Genomic DNA, 14,988 nt, shown 5'->3' with positions numbered 1-14,988 from the left:
TAAGTATTTATAAACTTCATAGGAAAAAGTCTCCTCTGTAACATTTGGATACTTGCAGGTGGCTGAAGGCATAACGCAACTATGCAGCCGTGAGAACTTCGGGAAAGTGATTCTGGAGGTCAAGCAGAAGGCAGCTGTGGAAGTTCAAACTGCGGTAGAGCCACAGCCAACAGTAGTGGAGGAGGCAAAAGAAGCTGACCCAGAAGTGCAGAAGGAAGACTCCGCGTCTCCTGCGGAACCAACGGTGGTCGAACCCCCTCAAGTGGAACAAGCAGAAGAGACTGTTGCAGAGGATAAGACTGATGTCAGCGCTCCTTGATAAGGCGCTGCTGGGAATTTCAGGCTATATGGTGCCGTCAGTACAAATACTTCAGCTAAAATTTTATGGTTTTAATGGCTCTCCGTGGTAAAACTTTTAACAGTAGCAATTGCAAATTATCCGGTGCTGTAAACTTATAAAGCCAAATGGCACTTTTAATGGTATTTAATAATAAACAAAATTCAGCAGCAGAAGTTACTGATTCTATGCGTGAAACACCCCACCCGACAAACCTCATGTACTGAACATGACGTACAGATCTGTACCGGTTCTCCGAAAGTAATACATATATAACGTTTAGCGAAATAATTTTAACCTGTAAAGCTAGACCAGAGTGTAAAGTTACCTTGTGTGCAAAACGGGTAAATGGATGACACCATGCGAATCCTGGGTACTTCAAGAATTTTCAGATGTGGTTCGTGGTGATAGAACCCTGTAGGTAATACTGCTTCCCTTCCTCCAACTAGATCCATTTCCCTACCTGTACTCAATCTTCCAGACATTTTTCTGCGATACAGCAAGATTTTTCAGATCACTTTGTGGACTGTAGGTTGCACATGACGTACGTTAAAGTATATCCGTTACTCAAACAGGAAATAGTTGTCTTAAAAATTAATGGGAATGCTTTACTCCTTGTCATAGCGTTGTTCGATCTTTCTTGTACAATAATATAGGGGTGTTAAAACTTTTAATGAGAAGAGCTCAGTTTCGGCAATTCACAAGTCTAATTGTTGGAGGGTAAAGTATTTACTTCTGCGAGGTCATTACTCGTAGTAATTTCAGGCCGCAGAGCCTGTAATTGTAAGTTCATTGTTGTGGCATGTACTTCGTAGTGCAAACATTAAATTTTCTCAGAGCAGTCTAAGTATCGTAGCTGAAACGATTTTTTTAAGCGAAAAAGTTAGTCCCTGCCTAAAACAAATAACTGTGGTTTTCCCGTCCCATATGCACAATCTGTTTCCGCCTTCTGTTGTATTTCTGTACACACATTCTCAAGCTTAGAGCTATTACGTATCTCGCCGCTTTATTAGTGTTCATAAAGTATCAATAATGTAATCCCACTTTTTCTGTGGTGTCTGATATATCAGCTGACAGTTCTCCATTGTATCGTGGTCCTGAGCATCTTCCTAAACATTTTGTTTGTTCTAGTCATTAGACACTCCTATTGTTTTCTTCCACGTCCTCTCGTTCCTTCCACGGTTGCAGACTCACCCCTTTTTAAGATACTGACATTATCAAATTCGTACCGTCAGTACAAGGCATGCGGGAGTAAAAGACATTCAGGTTTACTTCCGCTTAATTTCAGTACAAATGGAGGGAAAACAAGACCTCGGGAGTTGAAAAGACTACGTAACGTGTAACAACGGACTGTAGTGGTCACACGAGGTTAGGCCTTCAGTTAGCGTTGTGACGGATGCAGAGCAGAACGAGAGGCCGGAAGACGTGCTCAAAAACGTCCATCGGTGGCTCAGTTGAGCTGAAGTGTCTTCAAAGATATCACTCCATTTTCTCTTTTGCTAGGACAGTTTTTCCCATAAATGTTAGCATGCCACACCTCCTTTATCTTGTAATGACACTGGTTTTCGAAGGGTTATCCAGTAGAACGTCCCCGACCCAATCCACTTCCTGATATACGACAGCTTTTATTATTTAGGTTAATCATTCGTTGCTATCTACTTATTAAATTTTTTACATACTTCAAATTAGTTTGAGCCATAAGCAATTATGCCTAACACGCTGACAGTCGCGCGGCCACAGCAAAGCCCCACACACAAAGCAAATCTTTGTTAAATTAACCTGGATCTCAACAGTTGTCTGCAGTAACTTTGCATCGGTACAGGTGATGTCGAAGCTCGTTACAAAGGGGTAGAACAGTCTAGAGTCTTGGAGCGCTGCGCCGATACGTGATAGCGGATCGGTGCTGCTGCAAACGAAGTCTGATACTTTATCATGCGATGTTTACTGGCTAGAAAGAGCACCGAAACTGAAAAATGTTGACACATGCCTTAGCAATGTGCTGTAGTTGGACTTTGCCATGTCTCTAGTACATATTTCCATTAGAACAATCAATTATTCTGAACAGGGAAACTTCATTACAATGATACACCTCCAAACGCTTTTGAACTGCCTTTTCACTTAGGTGAGTATATGGCGTAACGCGGTAATATTTAATACGCTTGTTGACTAAATAACTGTGATAAAATTAGTAATATTGACAATGCCTTGTATCAGTGTCAATGAAAACACACAATACGATACTTCTAAAGCCGATACCGTTTCGCCAAAATTCACAACTAGTTTCCCGCACACGTGCGTGAAACGCCACAAGTCTGAACGTGATTTTACTTTGCTCATAGTAATGCGAAATATTAACTTCAAACTGAAATTTAATGAAAGTACATTTTGAAGTATTTCACCTCAGCTGTTTTACACAAGTGCTGAATTTATTATGTCTTGCTCAATTGACCTATTTCGGACTTGGACCATTTTCAAGTGAAGTGAGTGTCGATGATTGTACACAATTAAGGCCTATGTTTGATACTAGTAGACTTCTCTTGGCCAGGAATGCCCTGTCAGGGCTAGCCTGTTAATGTCCTCCTTGCTCCACACATCATGGGTTATTTTGCTGCCTAGGCAAAAGACTTCCTTAACTTATACTTCGTGATCCCCCAATTCTGGTGTTTATCGCTGCTCTCATTTCTGCTACTTCTCATTACTTTCACCGTTCTTAGATTTACTCTCAAACCATATTCTGTACTCATTACTGTTTATTCCAGTCAACAGACCCTGTACTCCTTCGCTTTCACAGGGACAGCGAATCTTATTAATATTCTTTCACCTTGAATTCTAATATCTTGAACCTTCCTTTTATTTGCGCCATTATACAGGGTGTTTCAAAAATGACCGGTATATTTGAAATGGCAATAAAAACTAAACGAGCAGCGATAGAAATACACAGTTTGTTGCAATATGCTTGGGACAACAGTACATTTTCAGGCAGACAAACTTTCAAAATTACAGTAGTTACAATTTTCAACAACAGATGGCGCTGCGGTCTGGGAAACTCTATAGTAAGATATTTTCCACATATCCACCATGCGTAGCAATAATATGGCGTAGTCTCTGAATGAAATTACCCGAAACCTTTGACAACGTGTCTGGCGGAATGGCTTCACATGCAGATGAGATGTACTGCTTCAGCTGTTCAATTGTATCTGGATTCTGGCGGTACACCTGGTCTTTCAAGTGTCCCCACAGAAAGAAATCACAGGGGTTCATGTCTACCGAATAGGGAGGCCAATCCACGCCGCCTCCTGTATGTTTCGGATAGCCCAAAGCAATCACACAATCATCGATATATTCATTCAGGAAATTAAAGACGTCGGCCGTGCGATGTGGCCGGGCACCATCTTGCATAAACCACGAGGTGTTCGCAGTGTCGTCTAAGGCAGTTTGTACCGCCACAAATTTGCGAAGAATGTCCAGATAGCGTGATGCAGTAATCGTTTCGGATCTGAAAAATGGGCCAATGATTCCTTTGGAAGAAATGGCGGCCCAGACCAGTACTTTTTGAGGATGCAGGGACGATGGGACTGCAGCATGGGGCTTTTCGGTCCCCCATATGCGCCAGTTCTGTTTATTGACGAAGCCGTCCAGGTAAAAATGAGCTTCGTCGGTAAACCAAATGCTGCCCACATGCATATCGCCGTCATCAATCCTGTGCACTATATCGTTAGCGGCGCTGAGGGGTTGCCGCGTTTGAATTTTGTATGGATAGAGGTGTAAATTCTGGCGCATGAGACGATACGTGGATGTTGGCGTCATTTGGACCGCAGCTGCAACACGGCGAACGGAAACCCGAGGCTGCTGTTGGATTACCTGCTGCACTAGCTGCGCGTTGCCCTCTGTGGTTGCCGTACGCGGTCGCCCTACCTTTCCAGCACGTTCATCCGTCACGTTCCCAGTCCGTTGAAATTTTTCAAGCAGATCCTTTATTGTATCGCTTTTCGGTCCTTTGGTTACATTAAACCTCCGTTGAAAACTTCGTCTTGTTGCAACAACACTGTGTTCTAGGCGGTGGAATTCCAACACCAGAAAAATCCTCTGTTCTAAGGAATAAACCATGTTGTCTACAGCACACTTGCCCGTTGTGAACAGCACACGCTTACAGCAGAAAGACGACGTACAGAATGGCGCACCCACAGACTGCGTTGTCTTCTATATCTTTCACATCACTTGCAGCGCCATTTGTTGTTGAAAATTGTAACTACTGTAATTTCGAAAGTTTGTCCGCCTGAAAATGTACTGTTGTCCCAAGCATATTGCAACAAACGGTGTATTTCTATCGCTGCTCGTTTAGTTTTTATTGCCGTTTCAAACATACCGGTCATTTTTGAAACACCCTGTATCTTCAGCGCATGGATTGTTCAGTAAGTGCGAAAGACTACATGTCTTACACCCTCTGTAATCAGAGCACTTCGTTCTTTATCTTTCACTCTCATTGCTCTCTCTAGGTTTTTGTACACATTTGACTTATCCCCATTTTCCTCAGAATTTCGAACACCTTGCCCCATTTTACATTATCGAAAACTTTTCCAGGTCGACAAATCCTATGAAGGTATTTTGACTTTCCTACAGTCTTGCTTCCATTATCAACTGGAATGTCGCAGCTGCCTCTGCCTTTACCTTTCCTGAAGGCAGACTTATTCTAACTTATTCTAACATATCCTCAATTTTCTTTTCCATTAATCTTTATTATTATTATTGTCAGCAACTTGGATGCTTGTAGTGTGAAGCTGATTTTGCGATAAATCTCACACCTGTCGGATCTTGCTGTCTTCAGTCTCTCGCGGATTATTCTTTTCCGAAAGTCTGATAGTACGAGGGTTGCCCAGAAAGTAAAACACCGCATTTTTTCTCCAACAATTCTGTATTGAACATAATGAAAATTAAACATACGAAAGAATAGTGTTTTATGTATGCATCCTGTTTCCCATGTAATCTCCCTCCCGTTCTACAGCCTTCCTCCAGCGCTAAACAAGGGCGTTTATGCCCTGTCGGTACCAATACTTTTCCTGGTGGCGGAGTCACTACTTCACTGTGTGAATGTCCTCATTGACCTCTACGAATGGCACAAACAAGTCTGAGGGGGCAGGTCAGGGCTGTAGGATGGGTGGGGCAACGTTGACCAATCCTGTTCTGCGATTTTTTTCAGCAGTCTTCAGACTTGTGTGGGGCCGAGCGTTATTGACAGATGCAGCGCCATCTGCCGAGACGTAATGCGCCTGTCCTCAGGAACATCATCTCGCTGTAACATGTCAGGTTTGACAGCCGTGGATGTTCTCATCGACAGCTGCAAATCGTGGAACTCCCCCAAACCGCCTTCTGATGACCTCACCCACCGCGTGCAGCAGCTAACTGTACTCCTGTCGACAGCAGACGCTCCACAGACTTTGCACAAACGTTTGTGAATATTCCCCACAGTTTCTCTCTGCTGTGAGAAATTCAATTACAGCACGTTGCTTGTAAAGTAAATCACCTACAGACGCAATTTTGAAACTGTCCTGCAGCTACGCTATCTGTCGGAAGTGACAGAAACCTGTTGCCGCTCACTCAGGAGACTTCAGATAAAACATACGCAACGTTTCGCATTCGTAGCATTGTTTTCGACTGAGAAAAAAATGCGGTGCATTACTTTCTGGGCAACCCTCATACTGTCTGATGTGTGTATTGCCAGATTCATACAGCCTACACACCAACTTGAGCAGTCATTTTGTTGTCACCCTCCTCAAATATTTTAGAAATTCTGATGGAATATTATCTATTCCTTCTGCCTTATTTGATCTTAAGTCTTCCAAAGCTCTTCTCAGTTCTGATTCTAGAACTGAATCGTTTGTCTTCTGTATCGACTTCGGTTTCTTCTACCACGTCATTAGACAAGTCTTCGCCCTCATAGAGGCCTTCAATATACTCTTTCCACCTATCTGCTCTCTCTCTCTCTCTCTCTCTCTCTCTCTCTCTCTCTCTCTCTCTCTCTCTCTCTCTCTCTCTCTCTCTCTCTTCCCCCCCCCCCCCCTCTCTCCACTTAAATGGTGGAGTTGCATTGCACTGTTAATGTTACCATCCTTGCTTTTGATTTCATTGAAAGTAATTTTGACTTTTCTGTATGCTGGGTCAGTCCTTTTGACAATCATTTCTTTTTCGATTCCTTTACAATTTTTATTCAGCCATTCGCCTCAGCTTCCCTGCACTTCTGATTTATTTCATCCCTATTCCTGGATTTCCCTGTACATTTTTGTACATCGTTCTTTTGTCATTCGACTGAAGTATTTCTTCTGTTACCAATGCTTTCTTGGCTGGTATCATGTTTGTACATATTGTTAAATGATTCTTTGTCACCCATGGAGAGTGAAATGAGACGTCAGGTTGCAGGAGACTTGTTTAACTAACTTCTTTATTCTGACCCTTAATTGTAGCATATCAGGAACTGCTTGGTGGAGGCATCCAGTTGCTTCTCATGTGAAACAATAGACATCCAGCATTTCTGACAATACAAAGAGCAGAGCTTATTGTTGTCACTCGAATGCTGCAACTGTGATGACAATGCAGCAGCGCAGCTGACAATACCGCAGGAGCGGCCGGGACCTGCCTCCAGCGAGTGGGCGGCTCTCTGCTCCGCTGTGGCTCTCTCGTGGTTCACAGCAGGCTGCTCTGTCCAGTGGCCGAACAGCAGATCTTGTACTGCATTCCAGCATGTCACTCCAGGTGTCACAGGCTCGCGATGTGGGCTCGTGATACTGAGATAGGAATATTTTAGTGCACGAATGGCTGAGTACTACACCAGACTATGTTCATTTTGGGCTTTAAGGTACGTACTCTAAACACATCCATGGTGTCAAATGAGAAAATCGTCCATTCTTCTGCTAGCATACTGCAGCGTCGACTGTTCTATACCACACTCAGCTAGCTGTGCTTCGAAATGATTGTCGGCCGTGTTTTGCTTTGCAGTGCATATCACTCTTGTCTGCCTGTGCAACTCACTTCTACTCTGGTGTACTTTTTGACCAAATACAGTCGATAAGCTATACTGCCTTCCTTTTTATTGAGACCTGGTCCCTGGAGTAGACCAAACAAGATTATAGCTTACAAAAAAATGGTGCAAATGGCTCTGAGCACTATGGGACTTAATGAGTCCCCTAGAACTTAGAACTACTTAAACCTAACTAACCTAAGGATATCACACACATCCATGCCTGAGGCAGGATTCGAACCTGCGACCGGAGCGGTCTCGTGGTTCCAGACTGTAGCGCCTAGAACCGCTCGGCCACCCCGGGCGGCTATAGCTTACATAATAGTTCCTGGTGACCAGCTTTTCTAGCTGTGTTTCATCTCTTAAGAATTATTCCAACAGTTGTTTTGCTTATCCCTAACACTTAATCATACAAATTTCTACAGGGTCCCTTGCCCTGCTCCTTAACTCAAACATCATGAAACGTAAAATGGCAAATCAGAAAGTCTTTGCCCCTGTTTTTTTATTAGCCAAAGTAAACTCAATACAGGTAATGACAGATGTAACTGCTATTCTATGTATCTCACACTATTTTTCCACATAGCCCCCACACTAGTTCACAAATTTCTCTCATTGCAGCACTAAATTTGAGATATCCCTGCGGTAGGATTCGTCTGGTTGACTATGGAACCACCTTTGTACTGCTGTCGGGGCTTCGTTACTTGCGAATTGCTGTCCAGCCAGGAACTTTTTCAGCGATCCGAAAATATGAAAATTGCTAGAGGCAAGGTCTATAATGTTTGGTGGCCGGTCTAGAATCTCTGAAGTGACTGGAGCTTTTCGGTAGTTCTGATTGCCACATGTGGCCTGGCGTTGTCTTGGAGTAGGATCACATCGTCCACAACGAGAATCCCCTGTGTAACGCCCCAACGACCACCTTAGTCAATTACGAAAGAACATAAAGTAGGGAAAGTTATATTGGCAGTTACATCTTTGGCGATGAGCTAACACGAAAGAGTTTTGTCAACAACTACATTGTACACCACTGAGCATATTTGAGAGAGAAGAAATATTGTATTTCAGCAATGGACAAATATCCATGTGACAAATATCCATGTGACAAATATCCATGTGACAAATATCCATGTGACAAATATCCATGTGACAAATATCCATGTGACAAATATCCATGTGACAAATATCCATGTGACAAGTGTGAAATTAATATCTCAAGAGTTAAGTCCAAAGTAATGTCATCAGAGAACTTTTATGTGGAAGAGAGTTGTAAGCGCAACGAAGAAATTCAATGCGCCTACAATGCTCTTCCACAGAAGTCGCTTGCTAGAACTCATCCAGTGCAGACGTACGAGAGCAGTTCTGATCTGAATTATTGAGACTGCGAATCGTGACGATTGTTTTCGAGTTTAGAAGTGTCTGTTGCGTGACAGGATTCACGGCTTAAGAAACTGATTTTATGAACGGAGACAGGAACAGATACTCATTTAACCGTGCACTACGGGTTAATTGAAACCTAATAACTGAATTAGTGAACATTAGACTTGACTCTAAATTAGTTGGACCTTAAGGAGAAGTGAACATTCGATGAAAGAATACACGCAATTAGTCTTAAGTAGGACCCAAGGACATATCATGAAGATAAAACAATTACGCTAAAGTGTTGAGTTGTGGTAATTGCCAAGAAACTTTAACTCAATAGGACTGACTTAACTAAACTATTCCTTGTGCGTGTGGTGCGGGAGTTATAAGTATTTAGTGATAAAATAAACAAACTGTTCATTACCAGTTAAATACCCGGTGTGGACTACATCAGTAAATAGTTTGATAAACGCCTAAATCAACGACTACTCATGAAAGACTATTTCATTGAAGTGCAAATATTCGTCATTAGTTTAGAAGTGAACTTTAAAATATTTTCGTATTACGACGTAATCTTACAAAGACTGATTCAAAGAGTATCTCTAGATCTCGCTGCATACCAGCACAATAATTCCATAGCAACGAGACAACAGCGTAAGAAAAAAAACTGTTAACTAAAATATTTCCTCGCAATTAGTGGTGTGTGCTATGCGAACGAGAGAATAACTACTGCAAATCCGGGCAATTAACAATACAATACAATATTAATAATAAGCATCAATTATACGAGTTCGCATAAGTGGAAACACTGCGGACTTGTAATTGAGATACGACTACGCGAGGAACGCCTTTTCGGAACTTTTTCAAGTTTTTTTCTCCCGTTAATCTACGGGGACTGACGTTATATCGTACCATGTCTCTACTCTGCCGCGAGAACTGTGGCAGTAGCAGCTCTACGGCGTCGACTACATGAGCATGCGGTTGGAGTCCGGGGGCACGCTGCCACGCCTGGCGACTTCACCTGATGACAGCCCTCAGACGTGACAATGTGGAACAGTAGCAGTCAGCATTGATTGTTGCAAGTTGTGGCATGAAATCCAGCAGAACTGGTCCATCGCTATCCCAAAAGGCCGTTAACATCACTTGTCCAAAACGTGGCGCTGAATGGAACTTTTCGTTGTAGGAGGACCCTAATAATGCAGTCTAGGAAACCTTCACCCTCCTTTGAGTACTGTTCCAAATGATTCAGTGAAGACGTCATTCGCTTGTCTTTCATCATGTTATCCAACTGTTTAGGCGGCCACCGACATGAAACTTTCCCGTACCCTGAGGACACATGAACGGTGTCATAAGCACTAGTATATGATATACCAGGCTTTCGGGGAATGGCCATGATGTGCACACGCCGATCTGATTTCACCACTGCATCCACGCGGGAAATGTTGTCAGTCAGCGACGAACGCCGCCGCCAAGACTTCTCATTGACATGCAAGACTTCACGGCCTTTGTCGAACCCACAACACTGCCACCTCACAATTCTCAAAGCGAGACAGTTTTCTCCATATGAGGGCTGCATCTCCCTGTAGATCTCGATGGGCGTTCGTCCCTTGCTCTTTAGAAAACGAATCAGACTTCGTTGCTCTAAAGCCGTGGACGTGTGAAGCACAACCGCCATCTTTAACAGCTGACAGCTGCGCTGTGCGGCGGAGCTACCGGCGGATAAGGTCCAATGCTAGAAATGGATACGTTGACTTCGCATTTACAGCCTTAATTTCAACAACAAGAAAATTGGGCAAAGACTGTGATTTGCCCTCGTATTTCAATACTAGGTTTCTTGCACAATAACTTCTATTCCAAACTTACAAGCTAAAATGAATCAGTTATCCTTAATATTACCCTCTCGCACATTCATCTTTCTTCTTCTGCTGCTTTTATGGTCCGGGTATGCAGTCCACGGGAGTATGAACAACGGCTGTGTCCGATCTCTGTCTTGTGCTTAGTCTTCTGTGTACCAAAACGAGGACTACTCTCAACAGAACAAGTGCCGCTCCGGTGGTTGGTATAGTCAGTGTTGTCTCCTTCCGGTTATGATTTACCCAAACAATTTACATACTGCAATATGCTTTTCCAGGGGAACTCGTCCCTCCTGCTGGTTCAGACGCATGTTTATAGACTGCATTAATTCCAGCCCTTGAGTTTGATTTAAGCTGGCTAGATCTACGGCAGGTACCACTTCCATGGGCTCCTCTGGCCAATACAAATCAGGCTGCCAAATATTCAGATGAGTTATCCTTGAAATCGCGGCGGACAGATGCAAAGTAGGCCCCTTTATCTCGCGCGCTTTTCCATTTAAAAACAGAACACTTCCGTTTAATTCTAGCCTCATTGCTGAGGTGAAGTAAGCTTCCCCCGTTCGTAACTAGCCGCCACTACTGTTATGTTGGCAGAAGAGCCAACACCGTGTTCCGAATGGAGGCCGAAATGCACGCGTTTTAGCTCACGAAGGCAGGCGTGTGGAGGGAAGAACTATACTGACGTGAGGTCTGGAACATGACAAGGAATGAAAATTCAGAAAGCGGACGTAATTAGTTTCATACTTAACTTAATCCATTCATGATAAACGTCGCTCTTTAAGGTACATGATTCACAATATCATTAGTAACTGAATATGGCGCCCTGCTAGGTCGTAACAAATGACGTAGCTGAAGGCTATGCTAAACTGTCGTCTCTGCAAATGAGAGAGTGAACCATAGCTGGCAAAGTCGGCTGTACAACTGGGGCGAGTGCTAGGGCTGTCTAGACTAGACGTGTCGTGTGGCGGCGCTCGGTCTGCTATCACCGATAGTGGTCACACGGGGGTCCGACGTATGCTAACGGACCGCGCCCGATTTAAAGGCTACCACCTAGCAAGTGTGGTGTCCGGCGGTGACACAACTACCATCTTGTCAATGGTAGAGTACAACGAATGCGCCTCGACTTGTTGAAAGTACAACTCCGGCTCTATTACTTCTTTATTGCATTCTCTTACCTCCTTTGTCCCATTAGCGACTTCAGTGCATATGAATCTTGCCCCCTCTCTTATTACCATACTCGGACTGACTGTAATTTCACCTCGGTAACATTTTTGTAACTTTCCTTCTTACATTTACTTATACCTTCCCTTGTCTCTTGCAATTATTAATAGTCCCTTGATAGCATATGAATGAACTATGTAGAATCTTAAGCTAGGCTGCAGTGGCAACTGTGAAAATGTAATAGACTGAAGGGCCAAAGAAACAGGTAAAGGCATGCGTATTCAAATACAGAGATATATAAACAGGCAGAATACGGCGCTGCGATCGGCAACACCTATATAAGGCAACAAGTGTCTGGCGCAGTTGTTAGATTGGTTACTGCTGCTCCAATGGCAAGTTATCAAGAATTAAGTGAGTTTGAACGTGGTGTTATAGTCGGCATACGAGCGATGGGAGACAGCATCTCCGAGGTAGCGATGAAGTAGGGACTTCCCCCGTACGACCATTGCACGAGTGTACCGTGAATATCAGGATCCGGTAAAACATCAAATCTCCGACATCGCTAAGGCTGGAAAAATATTCTGTGAGGATGGAACCAAAGACGACTGAAGAGAATAGTTCAACGTGACAGAAGTGCAACCCTTCCGAAAATTTCTGCAGATTTCAATGCTAGGCCATCAACAAGTGTCAGCGAGCGAACCATTGAACGAAACATCATCGATATGGGCTTTCGGAGCCGAAGGCATGTCTTCAGGGGACTCTTCAAGCTGATGGAGGCTCTGTAATGGGGTGGGGCGGGTGCAGTTGGTGTGATATGGGACCCCTGATACGCCTAGATACGACTCTGACAGGTGACACATACGTAAGCATCCTGTTTGATCACCGGCGTCCATCCATGTACATTGTGCACTAGACTTGGGCAATTCCAGCAGGACAGTGCGATACCCCACACTTTCAGAACTGCTGCAGAGTGGCTCCAGGAACACTCTTCTAATTTTAAACACTCCCGCTGGCCACAAAACTCCCCGGACATGAACGGTATTGGGCATATCTGGGATGCCTTGCAAAGTACTGTTCAGAAGAGATCTCCACCCCTCGTACTCCTACGGATTTACGGACAGCCCTGCAGGGTTCATGGTGTCAGTTCCCTCCAGCACTACTTCATACATTAGTCGAGTCCATGCTACGTCGAGTTGCGGCACTTCTGCATCATCGCCGGGGCCCTACACGATATTAGGAAGTGACCTAGTTTTTAACCCATATAAATGCACCTTCTTCAGAAGCCATACTACCTAGAAATAAGTATACATAGATAAATGCAACGTTGAAAAAAACTAGGGTTTTATAAAAAACAGATCATACATACAGTGGAACTTAGTGAAATAGGCAATAAAAATACGACCACTTGTTTACCATAAATGCAAGCTGAATGGCCACGTGCAAAATTCAGCAGAGTGGCCGACTGGCCAACTGCCTAATGTGGGCACTGATACACTTCAAAAAGGCCGAAAGTTATTAATTATTAAAATAAGCCACAACTGACGTTTTAAATGCAGATAATGATGTGCCGCCAATAGGCTTAGCCACAATAACATTGACAATCGTAAAAACATCCGTCTGGCTTTGTCATACATAAAATAATACACATATTAGATGCGGCGTGTGTGATCAGTAACGGATAAACATGCAACAGCCGGAGCAACATCCATCTGTGAACAGAAATTGAGAAATCTGCTCCTAGATGGGGCTGACACACCCTGCGGTCTATAGCCGCCGCAAACATCTGATTTAACTTTACCACATGCTAAAATCGAAACATTTTGTAACACAATTTCTGAAGACAGTGAGCATCAAAAATTATTACAATGGGACAACTAGGCTTATAAAAATTACATGAGAAGTGACGTGATTACACAGATATGTGCAACATTTTATTGAGAAATCTTGTGAAGAGTTTGGTATTCAGAAAAAATTATAGTAGCCCGATGTAATAATTATGTTAATTGGAGTACAGGACGAAAGCTATCAAAGAAACTTTTATTTTTCAGTTGCAGTTGGTCATTCAAGATTGAATCCTTATTGTTGAAACTGTGTTTAAAAATTTGAAGGTATTCCAATAAATCCAACCTACATCCCTTCTCCTCTCTACGCAAAATAACAGTATCTTCCAAATTACTTGGGGAATGTCCGCTTTGAACGAGATGTTCATCCTTTGTGGAGCCGTGAGTATTAATATCCTCTTTGCCTAGTAAATGTTCCTTGTACCTAGTGTACTAGGTAGCACTCTTACGTGCTTGTTTCCCTGTTACCGGTAAAGAAACGGAAATGTAAACTTTTTTCTCCATCAGTTCTTACTGATACTGCAGCTACGATGAAATAAAAAGGTAAGTTTTTGTGCTCGGGTTCTAAAACCAATTCCAAACTCCGGCGGTAGTTCCTTCTGTACTTTCCTTGGACCCTCTAAATACTGCTCTGGCGACAAGTTCCGTCTAGCTGACTTCTTACAACCTGCCGCATAACCTCCAGTAGTTCTGTTACTTTCTCTCGTGCTTCTCAAACACTATCTTCTACGGACTGCAGCCATTTTGTCATTACTGCTTCCCTGTCTAAGACTTCTACTTCGATTTTTAGTTCCCTGATATTCTGATTAACTGCTTCTTCTGCCCCTGTGGCATAACGCATTACTTCTCGAGTCACTTGTCGTAGAAGTCGTGTGTTGTCCTTCCCTAAACTTGCAATCCGCGTAGCGTGGCAATCACTCACGACTTTGTCCCCTTTTTGTCCACTGCTTCACCTTTTCCGCAGTGTCGTTCACCCTTCGAATATCTTCTTTATTAGCAGTGCCAAATATTGTTTTCATAAGCTGACCTCCAGCGTCGATCCAACCTCTCTTCCTTCGCGCATGTGGAACAACCCCGAGTACGTGGGTCATCTAACTCTTAATTTCTCGTTCGCTCCATGTACTCTCTCACATACCCTGGAACTTCATTTGAGTATCCCGTGCCTTTCCGTATCCTGACGGAACTTGTCGAATGCTTCTTCCAGTCTTCTCGCCTCGTTACGCATCTCCCATGCATTGAATACCACCTCTATCACCCAGCTATGACTGTTGATCACTACGTCTTCCTGCTTGACGAACAGCACTCCTCTTTCCAGACGCTGGTTCCGTAACGTTTCCACCCCGACGAAGATCAGTATTCCAGCTATGAACCATATCATCTCGCCTCCTGTGCACCTCATCTAGGCGCAGGAAAACCTATTACTTTCCT

At 43.5% G+C, this 14,988-nt stretch overlaps 1 protein-coding gene across 1 annotated transcript in view; it reads left to right on the top strand.

The window, feature by feature from the left end:
* LOC126481812 (synaptic vesicle membrane protein VAT-1 homolog) overlaps window positions 1-319 on the top strand; it is a 44,251-nt gene extending 43,932 nt beyond the window's left edge. Inside the window, exon 7 of the mRNA XM_050105768.1 lies at window positions 59-319. Within this exon, the coding sequence (XP_049961725.1) occupies window positions 59-319 (261 nt within the window). The remainder of the gene's footprint in view (window positions 1-58) is intronic.
* The last annotated feature ends 14,669 nt before the right edge of the window (window positions 320-14,988 follow it).

The sequence above is a fragment of the Schistocerca serialis genome, chromosome 5 (genome assembly GCF_023864345.2).
Source record: "Schistocerca serialis cubense isolate TAMUIC-IGC-003099 chromosome 5, iqSchSeri2.2, whole genome shotgun sequence".
Taxonomy (NCBI): Eukaryota; Metazoa; Arthropoda; class Insecta; order Orthoptera; family Acrididae; genus Schistocerca; species Schistocerca serialis.
This window is presented reverse-complemented; position numbering and strand designations above follow the sequence as displayed.